The sequence below is a fragment of the Balearica regulorum genome, chromosome 11 (assembly GCF_011004875.1).
Source record: "Balearica regulorum gibbericeps isolate bBalReg1 chromosome 11, bBalReg1.pri, whole genome shotgun sequence".
Taxonomy (NCBI): domain Eukaryota; kingdom Metazoa; phylum Chordata; class Aves; order Gruiformes; family Gruidae; genus Balearica; species Balearica regulorum.
In genome coordinates, this window is record NC_046194.1 from 23,862,794 (window position 1) to 23,887,987 (window position 25,194).

At 54.1% G+C, this 25,194-nt stretch overlaps 2 protein-coding genes across 6 annotated transcripts in view; one reads left to right on the forward strand and one right to left on the reverse strand.

The window, feature by feature from the left end:
- TSC22D3 (TSC22 domain family member 3) overlaps nucleotides 1-25,194 on the forward strand; it is a 430,696-nt gene that overhangs the window by 113,690 nt on the left and 291,812 nt on the right. The gene's annotated exons all lie outside the window — the stretch shown is intronic.
- Nucleotides 2,763-25,111, reverse strand: OCRL (OCRL inositol polyphosphate-5-phosphatase). Of its 5 annotated transcripts, none has more exons than XM_075763817.1 (25): nucleotides 24,991-25,111; nucleotides 24,779-24,858; nucleotides 23,948-24,027; nucleotides 23,035-23,073; nucleotides 22,234-22,341; nucleotides 22,046-22,141; nucleotides 21,521-21,641; nucleotides 21,271-21,432; nucleotides 20,608-20,709; nucleotides 20,027-20,141; nucleotides 18,221-18,337; nucleotides 17,882-18,069; nucleotides 16,307-16,418; nucleotides 15,116-15,225; nucleotides 14,008-14,143; nucleotides 13,017-13,127; nucleotides 12,545-12,710; nucleotides 12,094-12,329; nucleotides 8,724-8,747; nucleotides 6,788-6,886; nucleotides 6,266-6,385; nucleotides 5,976-6,060; nucleotides 5,309-5,436; nucleotides 4,393-4,504; nucleotides 2,763-4,278 (listed from the first exon to the last, which is right to left on the reverse strand). In XM_075763817.1, exons 1-25 carry the CDS (start codon nucleotides 25,021-25,023, stop codon nucleotides 4,154-4,156), a joined length of 2,805 nt encoding a protein of 934 aa, XP_075619932.1. In that variant the 5' UTR covers nucleotides 25,024-25,111; the 3' UTR covers nucleotides 2,763-4,153. The 5 variants fall into 5 exon arrangements, with proteins under 5 accessions (XP_075619932.1, XP_075619931.1, XP_075619935.1 ...); XM_075763816.1 differs by having other exon boundaries at nucleotides 22,234-22,344; XM_075763820.1 differs by lacking the exon at nucleotides 6,788-6,886.

Below are 25,194 nucleotides of genomic sequence, written 5' to 3' on the forward strand. Positions count from 1 at the left end.
TGTCCCCGTTCCCACAGCGAGCAGGACCCATGCAGGGGGACAGTGGTCAGGGCTCAGCAGACCTGTAGGAAGGACCCTGCAGCGGGGTGGGGGGGGTAAGCCCTGCAAAGGGATGGGATCCCCTGGGACGGGACGTCCCCCAGCCCCTGCCGGGACCCCCGAGCGAGGCAGTGCCCGTGCGGGGCCCCAAACCCGTTACTGTTTGCGGGAGCCCTCCCACGAGCGATGTCCCGGGGCAAAGGGCAGCTCAGCCCCGGCACTGCGTGGGGCTGCGGGCAGGGAGCATGGCAGCCATAGGGGCACGGGCAGGGAGGTGGCAGCACTGGTGGGGAGGGGGTTAATGGGGCCGCCGAGGAGCGGAAAGGCTGCAGCTGGGGCCGGGAGCAGAGCCTGGGGAAGCGGGGCTGGGCCCAGCTGGCCTCCATTAGCTCATCCTCCGGGACGGGAGGGATGTGCTCCCCGGCCACGCGCCAGCGCGCTCCCGCCACGCCGCCTACCCACGCCCGCCGTGGCAGCCGGCCGTTCAGCCCGCGTGCGGCCAGGGAGCCGCTGTCGGCCCCGCTTCGCCGCTGCCTGCGCCGCCGCGGAGGGATGGGGTGGGTGGCGAGGGCTGCCGGCTCGCTGCCCAGTCCTGTCCTGGCCCTTGCGCCGCAGCTCCAGCCCCATCAGCCTCCCAGGGCCGGCGGTGGCCTCGCCACCAGCGCCGTGATGGGGGACGACATGGTGCCCTGGGCACAGCCCCCCCGGCTGACCCCAGCTCCTGCTCTGGCTGGCCAGGGGTGCCGGTGGGGGGTACCATGCCTCCATTGCCACCCTACAGCGCTGCTGCTTCTGGTTTGAACTGGGACGGCTCTCCCCCTGTACCTCAAACCTCAGCACCAAAGGTCCCCCCACACGCACCAGCTGCAGGCAGCCAGCACCCTGCCCACGAGCTCCCTCCCGCAGGGCTGCAGGCAGGACAGGCAGCGGGGGCTGGCCCGGCAGTCTCCCTCAGAGCAGACGCTGCGGCCCCTGCCAGGCGAGGAGCGATGCCCCACAGGCATCGCCCAGCCCTGAGCGTGGGGCCTTGGGCTGCGGCCAGGGGATGCACAGCTGAGCCCTGACCCCAGCCCTCCCGCGCCAGCCTGGAAGGAGGAGGCCAGGGAGGACCCCCCGGTTGGGCCGCGGCCAGCCGGTGCAGGAGGAAAAGACTCCTGGGCCGGGAGACCTAAGGAATCTCTGGCTTTTCCTGGCCTGGCCGGCTGCCCGCAGGCAGGTGGGAGGCTGCTGGGCTCCGCCACGTTCCCGGTGCATCGCACACCATGACAGCTCCCTTGCACGCTGCTGGTGGTGCTGGATCCCCTGCACCGTGGCGGGAAGCTGCGGCAGTGCGGGTGCTGGGGACAGGGTCACAGGCAGAGCGGGCAGGGACGGGCAGGGAGAGGCACTGCTGGAGCAGCATCTCCAGCGCGGTGGCAGCGGCTGAGGGCTGTCTCGGGAGCCAGGGGCAGATGGTGAGTGCGTACAGGCAGCCCCCCACCCCAGGCAGCTGCCTGGCTGCTGTCCCTGGTGTGTGTGCAGGTCTCGGCACGGTGAGGACAGGGTGCGCTGCTGGGTCCTGGCTCGCTGAGTGGGGAAGCAAGGACACTGGGTGTGCTGGGAGAGGGGATGGGCACGGGCAATCGCTGGCACCCTCCAGGCCTTGGGGACCTCTGGATGCACAGGGGGACAGGACGGGCTCACCGCCCCGCCTGGGGCCGGCAACGGACATCCAGGGTGGGCACAGGACACCGGCTGTGCCAAAACCACAGGCTGAGCCCGGCCGCTCGTGGCAGACACGCTGCTGGGATGCTACCGGCCACGCCATCCCCCCACGTCCATGGTGGGCTGACGGGCATGCATGAGCCCCCCACCTCCACGCAGGGCGCAGAAGCAGCACGCCAACAGCCTCCAAGGATCCCCAAGGCCCTCCGTGCCCGCAGCCGGGTCCAGAGGATGGACAGGCCCAGCCTTCAGCCCCATCTCTGGGGAGAAGCAGAGCTTCGCGCTCACTCCGGCATTTCCGCCGGCAGCGGCAGGAATGCAGTGGCCACGGGAACAATGCCGGCACCTTGCACTGGTCCCCTTCGTGACGGTGCTGGGAGCAGCTGCCCGGGCACAGCCCTGCTCTCAAGGAGCTGGCAGGAAGCAGATGGAGATGACACCGGCAGCCGTTTCCTGCGGCAGGACGCGCTGGCTTTCTCCACCGCTGCTCCAGTTGCTGAGCCAGGGGGGCCGGAGGGACCCGGGGTCCACGCGCATCGCTGCTCGGGCCTGCACAATCCCTGTGCCCGAGGCTGGCACCAGCATCCTGTTGCGCCCACTCTCTGTGCGCAGACCCTGCTCTGTGCCGACTCGCACGGCTGCACCATTCCCGGTGTGGCACGTGCCGGGCCACTCTGCCGAACAGGCGGCTGGCGCGGGGCTGCACGTTTCCTGCGTGTCAGGAGCCTGCAAGCTGCTGCCCAGGAGCTAAACCAGCAGGGACCAGGGGAAGGGGAATCACTGCCCGCTGTGCTGCTGGGGTGCGGTGGGAGAGCAGAGGAAGGACGTGGCTGCCTTTGGAAGGCTCCAGCCCTTTGCACAGAGCCCCGGAGCCTCGGGCAGGCAGGACGGCAGAGCCGAGCCGCAGCTCTGCGTCACGGGATGCTGCAGCCCGGCAGCAGCCACCCCCAGGCCGTGCGGCGCAGAGCTACGTGAGGGACGGCAGGCTCGGTGTGAGCACCCAGCGCAACCCCGCAAAACCTTGCACAACGGAGGTTTATTTGGAATGAACCATTTCCCAATAAATTATGTAATTTAAAAATTTTCAAAAAAAGCAAAAATAAAGCCACAAGGTAGGGGAGCCCCAGCAGCTCAGCCAGTGCACAGGGACCACGGAGCAACGCGGACACCCGTGAGCTGAGCATGGGCACCCATGGGGGCTCTGGGACCACAGACACCCAGTGGGGGGACCGCAGCCCCCCCTGCTCCCCACGTCTCTGGCCGTGGCCTCCCTCAGCCAAGGCCACACAGCCCCTGGCCTGAGCAGGCAGGACTCTGTTTAGTGTTTCAGCGGGACAGGCTTCCCTCTTGCACCCATCAGTTGCCGGTCCCCAGGGCTGTCCCCCGCTCCAGCTGTGTGTGACCCTGGCACTAGAGGCCCCCACAGCCGCTCCTCAGGGCCTTGAGGTGGATTTCTGGCTCATTTCCCCTCATCACTTGCTCCCCCCAGCACGGACTCTCTAGTAGTACCTCGATGAAGGGATAAGGACAGCATCCAACCCGTCCTACCCCCGTGGCTCTGCAAGCAGGGCTGGGAGGGACAGGAGCTGCATCCTGCTCCCCGCCACGCACAGGGACAGCCCTGGAGAAGCAGAGTGCAGCTCCCCGACCCCTCCACGTCCCCCACCGTCCTGTGTCCCAGAAGGGAGAGAAGAGAGCAAGGCCCAGGTGAGGTGGCAGAAGGCTGGGAGTGCAGGCAGAGACCTGGGGTGCAGGGCTCCAGCACACAGGAGGGAGGGGAGAAGGTGAGGCCCGATGCCCAGATAACCTTCCTGGGAGAGCCACGGTCCAGCTTTCCTAGCACAGTGATGGTGCATTGGGGGTGGCCTGGTCTGCTGCATGGCAGAGGGTGACACATGTCCCACACCAGTCTGGGGCAGAGCGCGGGGTCTCAGCTGTACAGTCAGTACACACCAGCACGCGTGCCTCACGCCTGCAGGGACGCAGTGAGCAGGCTGAGCGCCAGCCAGCCGGCCGTGCCGCGGCCTTTCAAGAGCACCGGCAGTCTCCACCCTTCCCCGCAATGGCTCCAGGGAGATGGGGGTGAAAAGGAGAGAGAAGCGTGACTCGGGGAACTGGTGACACTACCACGGGATGATGGGGCCGCTGGCACAGTGCTTGGGTATCAACAGATCCACCCAGCTCCCAGGGAGAAAGCAGGAGGCTCCTGTCGTGGATGGCAGTGCAATGAGTGTGCAGGTCCCCTGCAGTGTAGGTACAGCGGCGGGAAGGAGAGGGGAACACGTCCCTTCCAACTGTAAACTTGGCCCTCGGAGTCGCTTAGAGCCTCTTACCCCTCCGGAGCTGTCAGAGGCCTGGCCTCAGGGCAAGGCTGGCGGCACGGGCCTCGGCTTTGGCACGCGGGCAGGAGTCACTCCTCATCCCCGGCAAGCAGGAAGCTGTAGAGGAAGTTGATGGCACGCTGGCGGTCCTGCTGAGTCTGCTTTGCCATCAGATTGGGTGGGGGGCGCAGGAGGAGGCTGGAGAACAAGGCGGCTGCAGAGGGAAGCAAAATTTGTTAATGGTCAGGAAAGGAAACCTTGAAAGGCGCCAGGAAGGGGTTATGTTTCAGTGAGGGCAGCAGGAGCGGAGCAGAGAAACGACACTTACCGATCATGGCGACACTGACATTGTTCTCTTCTGAGTATTTCAGCAGCTCTCGGAGGAACGACATTAGGTACCGAAACACGCTGCGATGGCAACGAGGCAGCTGAAAAATCACCTGCAAAGAAAACAGAGACAGGAAGCTCTCCAAGCTCACATCGCTGCAGCCTGGGCACACTGTGGCACTCGGGACTCCAGACAGGCAGCATCCCCCCTCCTGCTGCCTTGAGGGCACTGTGTGACCCCTGGCATGAGCCACAGGCCCAGAAAGACAGCGACAAGCCACCAGCTGCAGCCTAGCACTGATGGCACTCGCGGGCTTTGGCTCCTGGTAACACTGCTCCGAGGATAACTGCGTCACCAGGCAGAAACTACCACAGCCCCGGGCTGCTTCCCGCCCATTTCCAGTCGGATCCCAGCTCTCACCCCCCTGGCTGCACAGCGGCAGCAAGAGGACCAGGACAAGAGGTTTCCTGATGCCAGTACTGAAAACGAGCCCCAAAAACTTCTTCCTCCGCCCAAGGACATGCTTGGCCTTGCTTGCTGCCCCACCAGCTATTTTTAAGAGCCACTCATAGTCCTTAAGGGAAGCAGAGAAACTGCAGCCCTGAGCAGGTGCTTAAACAGAGACCAGTGGAGGCTCTTCCACTCCCCGGAGCTGCTAAGTCCCCATGTGCTCAGGGTGACACAGGGCACACTTGCGCTCTCTTTGGAAGCCACCAGGACTGCTGGGAGACACTGCAGTGCTGACCTTGGGGCAGGAAAGCACTGCCAGAGCACCCAGGTCATCCTGCTCCCAAAGGCCCTTGCTGGCTCACGGGAAGGGAGCGGGACCCAGCAAGCCCCAGGACCAAGGCAGAGCTCACAGCAGCAGGGAGAGCTGCCCCGAGCCTGCAGCAAGTAGACAGAGACAGCACCGTACCTGTCGGCACAGCCGGCTGTTGTGCGACCAGTCGAGGCACCGCTGATACAACTCGTAGCAGATCACTGGCTCTGGCAGAGCCTCCAGGAAGATGAGGAGTGCTTCAGCCACAGAGTGGTTACTGCCCGCTGGACCGGTGGGAATGAAGGGGCATGCTGAGCAGATGGACCACCTCCCTCCCCAGTCTGCTTCCTGCCTCTCCTCCTTCCCAGTTGCTTAGCCTCCGCTTCCTCCTCGCAGCTCTTGCAAGTTCTCTGCCTGCCTAACCGCTCCCTGACACCAAAGTCGCCCTCCTCCTCCTCTGTTGTCCCCATCCATGGAAAACGCTGTTCCGTCCACCTGCACTGCGTTTGCCCACCCTCTAGCCCCACAGAAGTTCTCTGCTCCACTATCCCCTCCTGCAGATCATGGTCCCCAGCATCCACCCTCATCAGCTCTTGCACTTGGCACAACCTTGCAGAAGCTTCCAGAGCTCTGGCCCCATGGCTGCTTTAGCCAGCACACGTTCAGCTTCCAGAGAGGTTATCTCTGGGGTGACACAGGGGAGCAATCCCCCAGCAGGGACCCTGCCAGCTAAAGGTTGCAGACAAGCTCTCCCGAGAGAGAGCTCTCCCAGCAGAGCTGGGATCCAGCAGGCTCCTGGGAAAGTCAGGCGAAGCAAGGATACGGATTGTCTCGGGGATACTGGTGTCCAGACAGTCAATGATCTGCTCCAACTCTTCTTGCATGCCTGGAGTCTGGAACAGGTCCTCCTGCCAAAGACAGCACAGGGATGGACAAGGTCACCTTCCTCACAAAGGCTGAGGCACATAGTGACAGCAGGGTGAAAGCTGGTACCCCCAGGGAGGAGCCCTGCCCTATAAATACTAAACTGGAACTGATCTCCAGCTCCTGGTGATGTATCAGGTCACCAAGCTCTCCAGAGCTTCCCGGCATGGCAGAGGCCCTCTCCCTCACCTGGTGGCAGGCATGCTTGAACAAGTGGTCCACCAAGAGCCAGATCTCCTTCGGCACCTGCAGCGGCATCTCGCTCGCCTCCTCACTGTCCAGGGAGCCCAGCTGCAGAACGGATTTCTCCTGGTGGCAAAGAGCACAGAAGGTTTCAGGGAAACCTCGGTCCCTCTGGAAGGACCTTGGTAACAAAAGCCTGCGGAGGGGAAGCAGCAGGACCCAGGACTCACTTGGCCTTACTCGCTTTTACAGCACAGAGCCATCGCTCTGTCGGTCCCCGCTCCACCCGCTGCCCACAGAACCACCCGCCTGGTCCTCCATGAGATGCAGGAGAGTCCCAGCCGCAGCTCAGAGGAGCCCCACAGCCCCTCCAGGATGGGTCTCTCGCTGGCCAAACCACAACTCCCACCCGACGCTCTGGACCCTGACAAGTCCTTCCGCTGCGTTAGCTTCCACGTTTTAGGTCTGACTCAGCCACCCGTGCCCCACTCGTCCAGCTGATCTCTGGAGGCAGAGCCAAGGACCTGCCTTTCCACATCCCGTGGGCTCGGACCGTGTCTGCCCGCTGGGCTCTAAACCAGGCCAGTTTTCTAAAGTTTCTTTCCTCGTTTGCCAAAGGAGAGGTCTCTGGAGAACACAGACTGGCCTGACACCATTGTCACGTTTTCCCACTTACTCATGCAAAACAGCTGACAAGCTCAACTGCTCAGAAATCTCCATCACACCAATCTTTAACGGGATCAACATTTTTTGCTTGATTTCACTCTCACTTTAGGATCACTCACGTTCCTGTGTGCTCCCGAGCAGGAAGCCATGCACAGCTCTCCTCTCCTGAAACACATTCAGCAGAAGTGCCCAGAGACCGGCACAAGCAGGAACACAACCCAAGGACACCAGCAGAGAGGAACGCCACAAGCCAAATGCAAAGCACTTCATTTCAGCTGTCAGCTTACGTGACAACTGTGACCGCTGTCCCTCTGCGGCACACACAACCACTCACAGCCAGCTGCGGTTAGGTTCAGCTGCCCCCACTGCACCCAGAGACACCCCCGCTCGGCACGAGCCCTGTCGGCACGGGCAATACCCCCACAGCACAGCTTTGCTTCGCCCCGCACACCGCCAGATTTTACCCAGAAGCAATCTGCCTCGCTCCTCCAAGCACACAGGGAAGGTTTGGAAGCAGCACATTAAGCAAGCGCATTACAGCTTTTCTCTAAGAGGGAAAAGGTGAGAGCTGTGGACGCTCTGTGGGAGCTGCGGACCCTCTAACAGAAAATCCCCTTGCCAGGGCATTGCAGCACCAGAGCTGAGTGCCAGAGCAGGACTCGACTCTACCAGGCTGCCCTTGGCACGACTCAGAGAGCTGCGGAGACCCCCAAGGCAAGAGATGCCTGCTGCCTAGAGCAGAGGAGGAGGAGGAGAAGGCTCGGGGCTCCTCAGGGCAGAGGAGGAAGAGGAGGCGGCGCGCTGGGCCTCCGGTTTCCCTTGTGCATCGACCGGGCACCGAGCGCCCTCTCCTGCCGTGTGCGAGGAAGGGAAGGCACGTCCGTGTCCCCGCGGGAGGGAAGATGCTCTGCAAAAGGACATTCCCAGGAGGCAGGCACCAACCTCCTCCCTTCCCCTCTGCTAGGAAGGAGCCTGGGAGCTTCACCTGGCTCACACCCCAGTTCAGTCCCCTCTTGGAGAGGGGACATCCATTCCCTCTCCTGTTTTGCCCTGTCACTGTGCTGATGGCCTGGAGAGGGACAAGTCACCCAGCCCAGGACGCCAGCACGTGGCCAGCTCAAACAAGTTACCAAATGTCTGAGCTAGCGGAGGGAGAGCAGGAACAACACTGCCACACACCCCCAGCATCTCCCACTTGCCCTTCGAAGGACACATTTGACTCGCTTGGCCTCCAGTGCGGAGCACAAGCGCAAGGCAAGGCAGTGATCCTGCTCGGGCAGCGGTGGCGGTGCGAGCCGGCAGCCCAAGCTCTGCTGCTGAGGAAGCAGAGAAACTTCTGTCTATGCGAGGTCCACCCTCGGCCTCTGTAAGGACACGTGAAGATGGAAAGAGCAAAAGACTTTGGTCTTCTAATTCAGCCCTCTCCCCACATGCTGTGGGGTGCTGTGGTGAACCCTATCTTATGTGTGTGGTCAGAGCTAATTCAGATACGTCAAGGGCTGCCAATCTTTTCTGGAAGCATCTATCATTGCTGCTAGGACGAGGACAGTATTTTTTCCCCCTAAAGCAAATTTGGTGAGCTTTAAGCAGCTTGGCTGGGCTGGCCCATCTTGGCTACGGGGTCACTTTGGGCTCCTACATGTTCTCATCCAGCCCACAGCTGTGCTAAGAGGCTTTGCTGGAACAAGGCTCCTCTGCACCCACCTCCCCTTCCCTCCTCAGAAAACAAGGGGAAAACTCTCACTCTTTACAAACAAGCCATTGAGAAGCAGACTTCCCCAGCAATTGCTTGCATTACCTTTTCTAAGAAGCTGTCTTCTCCCTGAGAGCAGTGGGAAAGAGAGGAAAAAGTATCGTTAAGAGAGAGCACGCACTCTCAGATTAAGCAGAAACCTAATTTGCATTACAAGAACCCCCTGAATGCCAGGTCCTTCACACGTTTTGCTGACATGGCCAAAGCTAAACCTGCGGTGAGAGATTTGCCTGCCAATTAGCAAAAATCCTGCTCACATGATGTACAACCTCGTCAGGATTTCTACAAACTCCTCAAAGGGGCCTTGCAGCAGCACTGTTCGCTCCCTAGCAAACAGTCAGGCCACAGGCAGGTGAGAGGCATCCACCAGGAAGAAGTCTGCCTTCTTGAATCTTCCTGGTCAGAAATAAATACCCCTGTATTATTTCAGCCATCTTCCCTTGTGACCAGGGCAGAGATAAAACATTCACTAGGCTAAATCTGTATTTCTGAGTGTGTGGCAGCTGCGGAGCTAACAGGCCCCCTAAGCAGCTTTGTGTATAGTCAGGGAAACGAGTGTTTGTGCTCAAAACCCCAGGCTGCTCGTCTGTCTCAACCTAATAGCATTAACACGCTGCAAGGAGGAGCACAGCAAAGCCCCCTCCAGGCTGCATGTCCAATCCCTTGGGCGATCCTGAGACACAGCATGGGCTGACCAGCGTGGTGCAGGCTGGCAGCATCAGACGCTGTTTGGTGGAGTCCACAGGAGGAAACAAGCAGGTTGCCCAAGCTGAGTTTTGGCAGATCAACCTTTCAGGGCAGGAGCAACCAAAATGCGTTCAAGGGCTGAGCTGGAGACATTGCTGGAGCCGTGGTGGCACAGGGCACACCTGGAAGGGAGCAGCATCTCAGGCTCCCCTGCGATTTCTGCAGTGCCTGCTTCCTTTGGAGGCTCGCTGAGTTTTAACACGGCCGTGACAGACCGGCCTCTTGCAGAGAACAGCTTGCTCCAAACACGAGCTGGCGCAGGTTCTTCTTCCAAGGCACAGGGGGAGGGACCGCAGTGACAGGTTTGGGAGGCCAGAGAGCCACGCTGCTCGGGAGAGGGGCTCCTTTCCTAACTGGGTCATCTCAGTCTCACCACCAACTACCTGGCTGCTTGCCTCGCTCTTCACCTCTCTTCCTGTAGTATTCAGCACGACTACCCTGCTCCTGACAAAGATTCAAGAGGCTTTTTAAAGCCCACAGTAGGATCCCAAGAAAAAAATAGAATGAGACGCCAATACTGAAATCCCAAAGGTGAGATGCTCGAGTGTCAGCTGCTTCCCCCAGGAGAACTAGGAGAGCCAATTCCAAACGAGCTTCCACCTACCCTTTGCTATCCTGCATCAAACCCTTACTGACCTGCATCTCCAGATCTCCCTCTGCTGAAGACAACAGGTACAGCCTAGCCAGACCAAGAAAAATGCTTGATGCAGTGAACGACAAGCCCTAACACTACGCAAGTGCAGGAGGGAAAATGGTTCTTAATACACAAACACTCTGCCTTCCTCGCACACACTCTAAACATCAGCTAAACACACGTAACTGGACCAAAACGCTTCTGGTTAGCACGTGCACCGCTCTCTCCTGCGGAAAGTGCTCGGCTTGTCCTGTCTTCAAGAATTTCTCAACTCACAGGTACGATCAAAACCAAAAGACCTAAAATAGCTCTAACATGACAGTAGCTTTATCATCTAAATTTTGCTTTGGGCCGTTACACATCGTATTCTTTGAGCTTGCTTAACATGTTCCGATTGAAGTACCACAGTCACACTGACCTCACTGACACAAGAGACCGTTTCTTTGCTGCAGATACTGGGATAGGGTGCTCTTCTCCGATTTGTTTTGCTTTCTGTGCCTCTATATGTTTCACTGAATAACAAAAGAAGGAAACCTATAGGTAAAGGAAGCAGAAGAAGCCTCAAAGTACTCTCAGAAAAGTACTAGCCTGTGTCTGCCAGGGCAGAGGCTAGAAGTCTAGGCCTGAGTTCCTGTCTATCAAGCAAGAAGTCACTGCTGAGCACTGAGCAGGCAAAAGCAGGTGGAAAAGCCTGATGAAATACTCCGGACCAAGTTCAACACATTTCTAGAACAAGATTGACTTTCAATTGAATCCTGAAAAGTATGAGGAGCCTGAGGCCTGGATGAGCTGCTTGAATTGAGGAGGCACACGCTGTATCTTGCCACCTGGATTGTGCTTAGCCTGATCTCATGATTACGAAATCAAAATTCTGGTATAAAAATGGTCTTTCTGTATGTTGGGCCTGTGAGAAAAGTAGACACCTACCACAAAAGGTGGAAACTGGAAGAGGCAGCAAGAGGCATGGTGCAACTGCTAAAGGGAAGAGGAGGAAGTGTAAGCAGAGGGGAGCGGAAGCTGTCAAATCTACAGATGTGAAAAAGCAGCAGCTCACTGGACAAAAAAAGTATGCATGTGAGGATGAGACTGCAAGACATGAGAAGAGAGGAAAAGTATCACATGTCAGAGAGACTAAAAGAACTGGGCTAATCTTTCAGGTGAACAAAAAAGAAATGGCTTTCTGGCTAAACAAGAATGGGTAAACAGACTAAAACTCAACTGCTAAGCCTCACTGAAGCACGGCCAGGAAAGGCCAACAGAAGAGAGGAACGAACGCAGGCTGAAAACAGGAATTAAGATCCCCAAAATGGGGCTTGATTTCAGAAACAGCCACAAGATACCAAAAAGACAAAAGGTGACTAGGGCACAACTGCACCCCCACATGCGCACACAAGCGGCTTCAGAAGGCTGAATACGGATGGTAGGGGCTGGTAAAGCTTGGGGAGAGGAACAGTTATCTCTGCACTGCAGAAGAGCTTGCTCACTGCGGTCGGTGCGAGAGGAACTGGCCAGAGAGGCTGCGAGACTGGCCCTTTGCTGTGCTCATCAGCAGACCTAACAGCATCAGAGTCCTTTCTTTGGTCCTCCTGTTTGTTCCTTCCTGAGCAGTACGAATGCCACCAGCACCCAGAAGGAAAAGGATCCCGGAGCCCTCATCATGCAGAAGCAGCCGAGGCACCTCGGAGGAGAGCATTTCAGTCATACCTCTCATGACACAGCAGTGCCACCCAGCTGAGCCTGCCAGCACCAATGTGACGCTAACACAAACACAAGGTGCTGGGATCACTTTTTTTGTCCCACCAAACAATATTCAGAACCTACTCAGAAACAGGGGATAAAGTACAGGCTGTCAAAAGCCATTGGTTGTGATGGAGGGAAATAACAAAAAGAGCACCTCAAGCTCTGGAAAAAGTAAATCAGCTCAGAGCCAGCACAGCTGACCCAAGCTGAAGGCATTACTCCTGCTTTTAGGAATAAACAGGGGAATATGCTCTCTCCCTGTTAAGAGAGCTGCTCCAGAATGCTGCTACTCACCAGGTCAATGAGTTTGGTGACTGGAACTTCTCGAATCGGTCGTCTCATTCGGCATAAGGCCTCCAGGGAGGTGCCAAAGCAGCTGGGCAGGTAAGTCCCACTGATGGTAAGGAAATAGTCCTTCCCTCGGTCCAAGTGAAGGACAAGAATATCCTCAATTTTATCCTCGCCAGAGTTCAGAAGGGTTACTGAGTCCTTACTGACGTACACATCCAGGGAGATGTCCGTGCTCTCATCTGCAACAGACAGGAGCTCTCAAGAACACATAGACACTCTCCAAAAAGGATGACGAGGACAAACACACAGTGGCAGGGACAAAGGCCATAAAACTGAGAAGACAGACAAGGATGATGGCAAGAAAGGCGAGACACAGGAAAGACGGGAGGGACTGAATGGAGATGGGGTGGCCATCTACACCAGAACACACTGTAGAAACTGTGGTAAAGCTCACCTGGCTCCAAGTAACCTTCGCACGGCTCGGCCCGAAGCCATGGCTTACAGTAGTGGCTATCGTTGAGCTTTGGGATGAAGGAGAAGTGACAGGTGACCTGCCCGTTATTGGTGATCTGGAACTTCTGCTTCTGCAGCTGACGGAACTTCACATTCTCAAACTCAAACTGCAGAGCAAAGAGCAAACACAAATCTCATTAGTGGCCACGGTGGGGGACACAGCTAGGCACCCAGACGCTGCAGTGGCAACCCACGACTGGGAGATGCCCACACAATGCAGAACTCCTAGCGGAAGACCTGTCAAGAAGCCAAGACTAGATGTCCCTTCTAATCCAATTTCTGATCATAAGATAATGGATAAAGTTCAATTTCCTATAATCCAGTTTACTGAATCAAAGTCTTTAAAAATAGTTCTAGCACTTCGAAGGCTCCTGTGTTTGGGAAGTGGACAGGGATTCAGGTTTCATCCTCACTTCTCTCCTGCTGAGCTCCAGCGAAGGAAGAAAGTCATTCTCCATTCTGTCCATTATACGAACGATATCTTCAAACAACTTCCGATACTTCTGCTCATCCACAACCTTCACCTGTGGGAGATCAGAAAACACTCAGCAAAGTTTCCGACCAGCTTCACAGGAACTCTTTTGAGCAAATTGCAGAAGTGAAATATTTCTCTAAGCATTCACTATGCGCAGCTGAAAGCCCAAGAGACTTTGCACGCATGGACGCACCTCCAAGCTGCACACGCAACTTTACACGTTTTACCCCTACAGATGTTACTAGGGTCTTTCTGGCCACCGATCATGCTATTGGGAGATTACTGGGGGTGATCTCTGTGGGACAGCATTGTCATCCTGCAGCATTACTCGTGATTCTCCAGAGGAAGGGGAGAAAGGTTCTCCTTCAAGGAGACGTGAGCTACCTAGGGAGCAGGAGGTAGCAAAACTGGACACAGACTGTCTCTATTCACTACGTTAGGAAACCCAAGCCTGCTTCCAGCAATTCACCACCAAAGAAATTCAGATGTGAACCAGTGACACACACTCTTAACACATCAGAGGCAACATTGCAACAATAGGCACAACTATTTACAGGTTTCTGTTGCGTCTTGCAGAGGACAGAAAACAGTAGCTCACCCACTCTAGAACTAGATTTCACTTTATTTACTACATGACCACACCTGCTTGAGTAAACTCCAGTGATCACCTGCATTACTGTGGCTCAGCACTGTCCCGCTGCTACACAGCTGCATTGCGCACGAAGACCACAGCTGCCCAGCTATCTGCCGAGCAGAGCCTGGCAGGGCTGCCAAACAGCAGCACCCCCACACAGCAGACACACCTTATTTTTATTTACTCTGCCCTCTTGCAACAGCATTAGCCAAGGTGCCCTGACTACATAACCACCTCCCAAAGGAATGCATGACAATACCGTGATCCTACTCTAGCATATAAAAAAAAAAGTTACCCCAATGCGGAAAAGCGAGCTGACTGGCTTGTGGTCACTAGTCTTCAGTTCCATATGACTGCAATACCGGAGCTGGTTTATGTTCCCCCCTCTCCAAAGGATTCGATCGCACCACGCTGGCACACGACACTTTCCACTACAAAGAAAAACAGGTTACCAGGGAAATCCAAGAATCCTGATAAACCATCCAAGCCATTCCTTTTCTCAGCCAGGCAGCTCCCTCCACCCCGTCAATGACTGCCTCAGCAGTGATGGGATGAACTCCTAACATGGTACTTAACTTGAGGGAAGTGATGTTTCTTCTGCTCTCTTCCCCCTTCCCTGTACAGTAGCTAAAATTCCCAACCTTTCCAGCATCAGGAAACAAAATAACATCAAATGAGACTGTTTCCCCAGCCTGAAGCCATGTGTGCTGTGACCCAAGCTGCACTAGTTTCTTTTCCTGCCAGATCTTTCTGCCCACTACAATCTGATCCATCGCTTACTGTCTCCACTATGGAAAGTCTACTCAGCCATTACTATTATGTTATGAAGTCTGAATCCTGCGTTATTCTTCTCCAGATTAACTACAGTGCTGATTCATAAACACAGGCAGAGTAAAATCCGATCACTATATGGTTTGGAACTTCTTCTTGAGAGTCTCTCCGTTTACAGCAAGCTTCTGCAGCAGATGCATAGATGTCTGTGGGAGGCACCACGCAGGAACCACTGCTGCTATCGCAGCGTAGCCACCCCTGCGGGTGTCAGGGGACAGGATGACTCAGAGACAGCATTTCCTTATCTCTTCAGTTCCTTTTATACTGTTTGTCTGTCCCTTGTAGCAGAAAAAAACCCACCAGTGCAGGGCCACCTGCGTGTTCATATGTTACCCGCCTTCATCTATTAGCATCGGCAGCAACCGAGGTTTAAGGCACATGCCTGGTCAATGTATACAGGGTCTGCTTATTTCAGAAAGAAGGGGAAACGAAGGAGTACAAACTTGCCTGTGCACTCCAGCCATCACCATAACACTGACAGGTATTTCCAGCTCTAGGAAGCAGGAAATCAAGTTTTGTGAGAAAATGCTTTTTGTGTCATAGGTAAGCATGTCCGTCAGCAGCTGATTTACCTGGAGTCCCAGCGATCTGTTTTAGAGTCATATTTATATGTGGGGATGAATTTAATCTCTCCCTCGGTGAAATCTGCAAATGCTTTCTTATGAGTGCGCTGAATATTCAGCTAAAGCAGAAAAAGAACACTTTTAAAACCCCACAAAACCAAGAAACAACCCCAAACCCCCCCCCCCCCCCCCAGCAGTGTCAGCAGATCTATAGGCAGAGCAATTGCAACCTGCAGCCACGGGCCTCACCAGACACCCCCCAGCTGCCTCTCACACCTTATACCTTTAACAAAGGTAAAAATTCCACACATCGGTGGAATGTCTTCTGAGCAGACTGAATACAAATTGGCACAGTGCTGCTTACCAGACTATGCAGGCAGCATAAAACAATAGTTAAGGGAAATATTAATTACTCCACTTGTACTAAATGCCTTCATTAGTTTTCAGGCGCAAGCATCACCATCATTAATATTTCACTGCCAATCTTTTTAGAAAAAGCCTCCAGGAGTGCACTTGCCTGACAACCTGACACTGCTTTCCTTTTCTCATTTACTCTTCTGAAAAATTTCCTAGTTGTTTTCCTCACAAAAATCTAAGCCACAGTTGTTTTCTGCATGAAGCTCTGCAGTACAGCAGAAATGAGCTACAGCACAGAATCAATCAGATTTACTGTTAAATTGTGTGTCAGAGATGATATTACGCTATTTCTGTTCATGTTTCACAGGTACAATCCTTCATCTTAAAGGCACATCTGGTGCCGTCTTGGTTTTCAGCGTGCTGCAAAGAAATGCTGAGCAAGGAAGACTACAGCAGAGAATTTAGGTCAAACTGGCTGAGCAGAGAGCCTTGGCCACAAGTGCTGGTCTCCAAATCAATACCCATTACAGCAGCTTTTGTTGCTCTTACACGTTCCCGTGTCCTAGCTTGTAGTCTGTACGTAAGAGAGAACTCTTCCAATGAGATGCAAAGACACTTGTATGGTCATTGCCCGAGTCACCCAGTTAACCCCGGTGTAACGTACAACCTGCTTTTGTTTCGGGGGTTGCTGTCACCAGGACACCCCGAGCTCTCTCGAGAGTCTAGCATCTATGCCTATAGGCACTTATCGCAGAGCGTCTGGCAGCTCCTCCCAAGCACAGGCACATCTTAAACCGAGATGACCTCACAAGCACAGAGCAAACGTAAGCGGAGTTCACTGACCTGGTCGTACATCAGCAATTTCTGAAGTTCATTCTTACTGATAAGACTTTTCACTTCATTGGCATCAGGGAGACAAAGCCTGTAGTTCAAGTCTCCTAGCCAGATGACAACACTGAAAACAGGGACAAACGTGGAAAAGAAGAGCCAGTAGTTAGTACTGCAGGCCACACAGGGACAAAGGTGCGCGGGAGAATAGATGAGACGGTTGCTGGTGATTAAGGTTGTGACACATGGAAGACAGGAGGAGACATGAAAGATCGACAGCAGAAATTTCTAGTGGCAGCAGATACGACAGTACCACGTCCATCTCCCTTGGAATCCCACATGGGATTAAAGACTTAGTTGAGTTTGCCTCAGTCTGAAAAAGGCCTGAGAACACCAGCACCTCTCTAATGAGGTGAAACCAGCGTATCTCACCAAGCTTCATGACCTCTAAGCTACACAAAATCCACCTAGTATTCAGGCTCTTCTTGTGTACAGACGAGGGCAATGACAGAGCTCGTTAAGCAGAGCCTGCTCGTCAACCAGTTAGGCAGGCTGACGTGCATGTATCTGCATGCTCACACCGCGTGCGATACCACAGTTTTACCAGTTCATTTTCTACCGCCTCTCTCTCAGCCAGATCAGTCCCTTCTCTATCTTCTACCTAGCAGAGACCGGTGCAGAACTGGCAAAAGCAAAGTTAGGTTCCTCTTGAGGTTACGGCCTCCAGGATGTTTCTGTCCTGTCTCACCCATCAGCAGCTGCTCTCTTGGGGCTTTCAAACAGGCCTGCCACCTTCTCATACCAGCAGCTAATGAAACACTTGTCACATTCACTCTTTACTCCATAAAGGTTTCACTTAAAGATTAAAATCTAACCAGCTCTCTAGTATCAAAGCTCTTCCTGTTTATAGTCAAGCCTCAAAATTTCCATTAGTGGATTATCAAGCATGATCTAATATTTGAAATTTTTTCTGTACTAATCCACTCTACATTTTATTTTCAGTTTTTAAATGGTTTAAATATTAACTACAGAAGTATTAATCATTTGTGTCAGGATTAAGAAAACTTAATTTATATGCTTAGTTGTACAGGTTTGAGTTTGATTTGGGTAATTCAGCACCACTGTCACTTCATTAAAAAAATAAAAAAAATAAAAAACTATTGCATCATCCAATTAATTTAAAAAGAAATTGAAACAGCAATCATAAGCACCTGTTACTCAAAAAAAGCCTAAACAGCATAGCCTCTGCCCATCCTGCTGTCCCTTTTCTTCCCCTACCCATACTCCCACCATAAACCCTCTCAGTTCCTTCAAGGCTGGTAACGTTCAGTCACTGACTCGGGAAGGGTGCTGCTGAAATGGAAGCGTTGTATGCAACGTGCAAGGAAAGGGCCGTTAGAGACATGCTGCACAAGTCACTGCAGTGAGAAGGCGACCGTGTAGTTTGACTGCAGGAGCGCCAGCACACCAAAGGACTCGGTGTTTTCAGTTATATTACTGAGCCAGAAAACTTCTCTGTGCAAAATCTGTTGCTGTGAGTCCGACTTGATGCAGATTATTCAAAAGGGGAAAACAGCAACATAAACTTACTCGTGTTTCATGATGTTGAGCTGAGGTAGACTATCATCAGGGGTTACAAAACTCATCCGAGCACAGATATCCTTATAATCCTGATTTCTCCGCTCGAAGTCCTCCACGTGAGCAGCGAGGTGGGAATTGACAACGCAGAAGGTCGTGTTGTGGAACACGAACCTCACCGCCACACCGCCCTTGTTGCCCTGGGGAGAGCAGGTATCAGCGGTCGTTAGAGCAGGAGGCGGGCGAGACACCGGGGAGGAGATGGGGATGGCACAGACAGGTGGACAAAACCAGATGGTGCCGTTTCTTGCACGGATACACAGAAGAAATAAATTGGCCTCGGTGACTCACCATCTTTCCCATGATTCCCGTGCCCACAGACTCCGTCGTGATCTCTCTGATGTTGCTCAGATGATCCCTCTTAGCAAATATGAGCAACATCATCCCAACTAGACGGACCATTTGCACCTGCAAAAATAAAAGGGATCATAAATTCGCAGAAAGGCAGTGGAAATGCAGTTCTGATTTTCTTGCTCTGCCTGATGTTCTGCTCCTCTGGCTCTCCCCGTTCCTCATCGTGTTTTGTACTCAACCCTTGCTTGCAACACCACCCAAAGGACCCAAAAGCAAGGTTCTGGAGGACAATCCATCATCCCCCAGTAGCCAGCAGCTGTGCCGAGCTCACTGCGTTCCCCACTCTGCTGCTTCCCTACAAACAGGGCTGTCTTGCGAGGTAACAGAAACTTCATAGACACGTAGCAGATCTGGTCGTGAAGCCTCAGCCTTTTACACTAAGATGTGCTCTAATCAGCAAAACAACCAGAGGAAGATACCGAGTGCTCTAGTTAGGCATGCTGCAGAGAGCTGCGGGCCCAGCTGGGAACCGGTGCTCACCTTACTCACAACTACAGTGACACGCGCTAGAGGGGAACGGACAGAAAAGTTCTTATTTCCCGAGGAAAATGCGCCTGACACATGGGGTATCAAACGGCAGCCATCTCCAAGCTATACAAACTGTTTGCTTTTCAGAAAACACTTGATCTCTAATGCAAAAAGTCTCTTTCTGGAGTCACCACTGTGAAAGACCAAGACAAGGCCTAATCTTCTTGAGCGCAGTCTACACGCTCACTTTAGAGGCATAAAAACATTAAGGTGTCTTGGGATTAAGTCTACATAGTGAAGGAATAAGCTGAAACCAGAGAATTCAACTAGAAGGGCCCAAGTACTCAGTCCACTCTGCAGGACTGGAATTTGCATGCGACCCCAAGTCTTATCTACAGTTTCAGTCACTTCCCCTGCCTGCAGCCGTATCCTGGTCTCTCCCTTTCACCAGGGTGGCAGAAATTCGCCAAAAACTCAGGTAAAGCAAAGGGACAGGAACACGAGCCTCTCCGCAGCTCAGGTCATGACCCCCGGCTCCCTCTCGATGAATCTCATCAAGCAAGGTGCTGTTTTCCTCCTGTGACACATGCCGCTGAGCTCAACTCCAAGCAGGACAGGGGTGTGACAGTGAACACATGGGCTAAGGAGGAAGGGGAAACTAGTTAATGTATTTAGGGCTAGTACCTACAGTGGAAAGGTTTGCTACAACTGAGATTAAAAAAACCCCAACAATGGCTTGCTCTAAACCAGCCAGAATAAAAGTCCTACTGCCACAACTGAAGCAACTCTGATCCAAGGCAGCCGCCTCTGGAAGATTTCGCCTCATAAATTATCCCATTCCTTCGAGGAAAAGCTGTTCATTTAGTTTCCCAGCTCAAGACACACCTTACTTCTATAGTACAAGGATGAAGGGTAACACAGATAAAGAATTTGAATCTGCTGCTATGACTCTATTGAGCATGACACTACTATTGAGCATGGCATCTACTTCCCTGACACCTACCTCATCTTTTATAAAGTTGCTTGGATCATCATCTTTATAAATTTCTACCACAAAGTACAAAACCCCCCTATGACTGTGGCACAGAAATCAACTCTCCAGATTTGATTTAGCTTACCTGTCACAAGCACAGGTATGCACATGCCAAGGACACATCCTTGGTTTCTCCAATCGCCACTCTTTGGGCCGGGTGAGGAAAGGGGAAGCCCATTCCTGTTTTCCTCCCAATCATGCCAACTCTATGACAAAACTGCACGAGGCTGAACAGAACTCACTTTCTTATACTTAGCCTGAGGGTGCAGGGACTTCTCCACCGCAGCCAGCCATTCTTGCTCCTTTGCAGAATCAAAGTAGAAAAAAACCTCGGTGCTGAGGTCCAGCTCCTGGAACCTAAAAAACCAAGCCAACTCAGCACATCCCACCACTCCTATACATCACCCTCCTTCTACAGGAAGGTCCAATGTGACACCTCTAGTGACAGCTCCGCTTGGAAGAGAAGCTCCTTATTCCCATTCGCTAAATAAAGCAGCAGAATTTCACCAGAGTGCCCTACTGCGATACACTCCAGCCACCAGCTCTCTGAGAAGTATTACTTTAGGCTGAAGACAACCAGAGAGCTCCGCAGATGCATCAAGGAAAATCTATTCTGTAATGTCACGCCAGCCTTGTTTAACCCGATATCCTGCCTCATCGAAACGGCTCTTTCCCCTCGGACTGCTCTTCTGAGACACAGCTCGGCTTTGGGGAACCTCCGAGAACATGACAGGAACGTAAAATTAATGCAGCCTACCAGTACCCAAGCAAGAGCAACAAGAAACCTGGCACTGTAAGTAAATACGAGGTCATTGCTACTCACCCGATGCAATAGAAGTCTGGAGGCTCTGTGTCGCACACCAGCCAGGGCTCCAAGCTGCTGTCTGGAGACTGCCCGTTCACATTCCACGTTCCCACAAAAAATCTACAACACAAAAGCAGCTGAACCTTTAGAAACCACAGTAACAACCGCACCAGCGCAGTCTCTCCAGCGCAAGCACAGCAGCGTTCAGGCTGGGAGCAGACCCCACACACCAGCCGTCCACGCGCAGGGGCCATGCCAGCCACGGGGTATCAGAATTCTTCTAGGCTTGGCTCATTTTCAGCAACACTCATCTCAGGGCTTTTGCAGAATGCTACAGAACTACAGACATTTCACTGGGGCCAGCGAACATCTGGCTCTCATGTCGTGTGGGGCAACACTACGACAGTGTGGCGGGATGGCTGCCTTTATCCTTCTGCTCAACTGCTTTAGTCTTACTTGAGGGTCCAGAGACCTGATACACGCAGGGGAAGAGGTGCAAAAGGAGAAGCTGCACTGCGGGCACTAACTGGCGTGCAGTCTGCACCGATCCTCGTTTAGCCACCCAAGCTGGCCACACATTAGCAGCTGTCAGCTTTCAAACCTGGGCTGGATTTGAGTTTGCAGAAGAGATTGAACAGCTTTGTCTCTACTCGCACACAGTTCCGCACTGACGGCTCTAACCTGAAGTTGTGAAGGTTGACGTACGCCTTCTCTCTCTTGGCAAGCACGTGTTTGATGAGGCCTTCTCTTTGTCCCGACTGGGTGCTGGGTAAAAACATTTTGCGCATAGTGTTAGTCACTTTTGGCTGGTCTCTTGATGTACCTTCTCTCTCTCGGTGAGATCTAGGAAGGAAGCAAGAACAGAATTAAAACCGGTTCTGCTGTCTAGGAAGAGAAGGAAAAAAGGGAACAGATTCACCACGTTACTTACTGCCTATTTTGAGGCACAGGAGGAGGTGGAGGTTCCCGGCGAGATCCTGTTTGGTGGTTTTGCGCATTTCTTTTCTCTTCTAGGTTTAGAGTGTTGAAGTCATCCTCAAACTCCAGAGCTCCTATAATGAAAAAAAACAAGCACAATGCCCTCAGAAACAATTTAAAACAGCTCAGAACAGGAGGGGGAAAAAATACAACTCCACAGAAAGTGAAAAAACAATATATCAACTCTGATGACTCAGGGAATCAGAGAAAGGGGTATTAACCACAAGTCAAGGCAGGAGGGAGCTTAACATACACAAACCAAGGCACTAGGCAGAAAACACCACTCAAGAAGGAATGAGCGGTCCAGGGCAACAGAATCCAAGGACAGAGACATTTTATTTTTGTGCAGGGTAACGTGAAGTGAGAAAGCAGGGCAGAGGCCAGGCTGCTGAGCGCAGGCTCAGACACAGCTCCCTGCCGTGAGCACCCATAACCCTCTAGAGCACAGAGCACACAAAGGCGACAGACAGTTCAATACCCGAAGAAGAGGCCTGCGATAGACATGGGAGGTTCTTCTCCACCTGATGCCAGCTGGCCGAGTCCTTTGGTTCAGGAAGAGAAGCTTTCAGGTGGGCTGGAGGGGAAAAAAAAAAAAAAAAAAATCAGCCCTGTCAGAATCTGCTGGCAGTCAGAGGATTTCACGGACACAACTACAGCTCTGCTTACCTTCCTGTATGCTCTGCACTTCTGAAAGGAATCCTAAGCAACGCTCCTCATCGGGGATTTCAAAGAGCCGCTCTGCTGTCTCATCACCTTGTATCCGGACCTTACAGCCTGCTTCAGGCACAAACACAGACTCACAGGATCACTCAATGCTGGTTCACAGATACTATGCCCTGAGAGTGACCTGGCTTTCTAGGCATCCCTTGAGCTCATCCATGAAAGCCAACTTCCAGCTATTTTTTTCTGACAGAATTCTGCACCTAAGCTGGCTTCCCTGTGCTTGTGAGATCCCCCCCCGACTCCCACTTCCCTTGGGGTATCATCAGTCATGTTTTCCTGGTTTTAGGAATACGTATCCCTGCTGTGATTTCGCAGAGAAGAGTTCTAGAAGCATTAAGAAAACTTTCTTGAAAGGGGAAGCAGAATTGGTGACCAGATAGAGTGTTGCCAACACGGAAAAAGGCAACGGATAGTAACCCAGGCTCAAGTGCAGGGCAAAGAAACAAAAGGGAGATAAGAACGGTTCCGAGCGCAATGCAGGGCCTTGAGAAAAAACTTAAGAAGTTCAAGTTTGACCAATTGCCCATACATTGATCTGGGCATTTAAGACCATGTCTGTCATGACAACTGGCTGTCCAAATGAGCCAGACAACTTTAGAGGAAATACAATCCCTGCTTGATCAAAAGACAATGTACGGAGGAAGATTATGATGTGGTAGGTAACACACGTGCGTGTCAGCGCCCGACAGGCAGCCTGTTTCCTGAAAGGAGCTTTAGCCGTGCGACTGCAGCTGTAACACTTACTGTTTGTAGCTATATCAATCAGTAGAGTTTCTTCTGCCTCTGGAAAAGAGAAAAACAGGATCAAGAGAGTTGCTGCAGTAATTGAGTACTCAGAAAAGCATGCTGCCTGCTACTAGCCACACGAAGGAACAAACAGCTTTAATTTGCATCTGTACTATTAATAACGGCTCTGGCAGAAAGAACGGTCATATCTGGACAGTCATTTCCCACAGTCAAAATGTCACAGGGGAGATTCCTAATACTCAGAGTTCTTGCACAGCAGGACGGTTTGTTCCACATCAGCGTGGCTCCTTTGGGAAAGGACCCACCTGACAATGAACTTCAGGGGTTGTCTACACAGCAAGAATGATGGGCAGAACCACGCTGAATTACACAGAGGGGTATAAGTTATCCAGGAAAAGGCACTTTTATTCCTGGACAAGCATTTGCCCCAGGGACTACACTGCTATTTAAGTTCTTTCAAGACGAGGCCTGAAGCTCCTTCCCATTCCGTGGGTGGCTGCTTGGACCTGACAGCTTGCCAGACCTTACAGGAGTTTTGATCTAAACGTGCAGAAATCGGACTAAAGCTCCCAACTCTTGCCGTTATAGAGAACACGGACAGATAGACACCAGCAGAGACCAAACGTCAGCCAGCGCAGACAAGCGCTGAACGCGCTGGCTCTGTACGATGCCAAGCCCAACACTGAGCCGAACTAGCCATGCTCCTCACAGCCGTACGCTGACATGGAAAGACCACCCGCTCCGATGAGGAAGAGGCAGGATTCCATCAGCTGTGAGTTCTAGTTTCACAGGGAAGCATTCAACCTCTATGGGTGTTCAGGTCAAGAAACATCACTAAACTCAGGTTTTGCCGATGAACAGCAGTGGATTCCTGCCACCGCATGAGAGCCCACTCCAGGAGAGCCAGTACCTTGTACGCATTTAAAGCGGCTGTTGATGGGAATGTAATCCGGATCGGAGTTCTCTTTCTCCTGTGACTGGATAACTATCCTGGAGATTAAAAAAAAGGCTTGTAAAACCACAGAGACGACTTCCTCCTCATACACAAACAACCGTTAATACAGGCCCAAGAGCTGTATTTACAGAGAAAAGCAATGTTTGATTTCTGTTGCCGCAGTCCCGGGATGGGAGGCGAGAAGGGGAAGAGCAGCTCAGAGCCGTGCAGGACGCGGGTGCCTGCGGTGGGGCAGTACCCGCCGTTCGACTTTCGCTGCTCCAGCGCAGGTTCAGCGCGGGGAGCCGCCCCGAGGAGCGGGGCACGGCGCCGGGAGCCGCGGCCGCAAACCGGACCTCTCCTGCCCCGGTGGCAGGACGCCGTCTCCCAGGCTGGAGGGAGAACGCCGGGGGAGGACGGGGCCGCCGGAGCCCGCGCTGCCTCCCGGCCCCTCTCGAGCCTCGGTACCTCAGCGGATTTTCAGTCTCCCGAGGCGGCCGCGGCCAGCCCGGTACGGGCTCGGCGACCCGGGGGCTCGGCGGCGGCGGCAGAAGACAAACGAGCCGTTCCAGGACAAGGCGCCCGCACCCCCGAGCCCCCGCAGCGGCAGCCCCAGCCTGACTCACCGGCACACGCCGCCACACCGGCCTCGGCGGCGGCGCCTCCGCCGGCGGACAACCGGGCCCGGGCCGGGCCCTCGCGTCCCGCTACCGGCACGGGCGACCCAGGCCCGAGCTGCCGCGGCACCCCCCGCCGCGAGGCGAGGCCGTTAGCGGCCCCCAGCCCCCGCCGCGGCCCGGCACTCACCCGTAGCGGCCGCTCCGCCGACCCAGGCTGAGCACGCACGGCTCCCGCCGCCCGGCCCGCACCTCCGTGCCGGCAACGCTCTGCGCCGCAGCTAAGGAAACCGCCGCCGCCGACTGCCCTTCTGCCCTCCTCCCCACCGGTCCCCCCGCCTGCCCGGTCCCTCCCGCCCCGCCCCAGCCCAGCCCCAGCCCCGGGCAGGTCCCGGCGGATACGAGGAGGCCCCAGGCCGCGGCGGGCGGCTCCATGGCGGCGCCTCGGTCTCCCGGCGACTTCGCGCTGATCACCGGCGCGGCGCAGAGAGGCACCCACGGCCCACTCTACCGCCCCCTGCCGGCAGGCGGACTGCCCCACCCGCGGCTGCGGCGGCAGAGGGGGACAGTCCTGCGTGGGGGGGGGGGGCGGGGCTCCGGGGGGCG

Bases quoted from the DNA above. Each gene is read 5' to 3' on its own strand.
- OCRL (XM_075763816.1), bottom strand. From the start codon at position 25,023: ATGGAGCCGCCCGCCGCGGCCTGGGGCCTCCTC. The intron at 20,142-20,607 runs GTGAGTAGCAAT...TTGGTTTTTTAG, and splicing joins CCAGACTTCTATTGCATCGG to GTTCCAGGAGCTGGACCTCA. The intron at 6,061-6,265 runs GTGAGGGAGAGG...TGTCTTTGGCAG, and splicing joins TCAAGCATGCCTGCCACCAG to GAGGACCTGTTCCAGACTCC.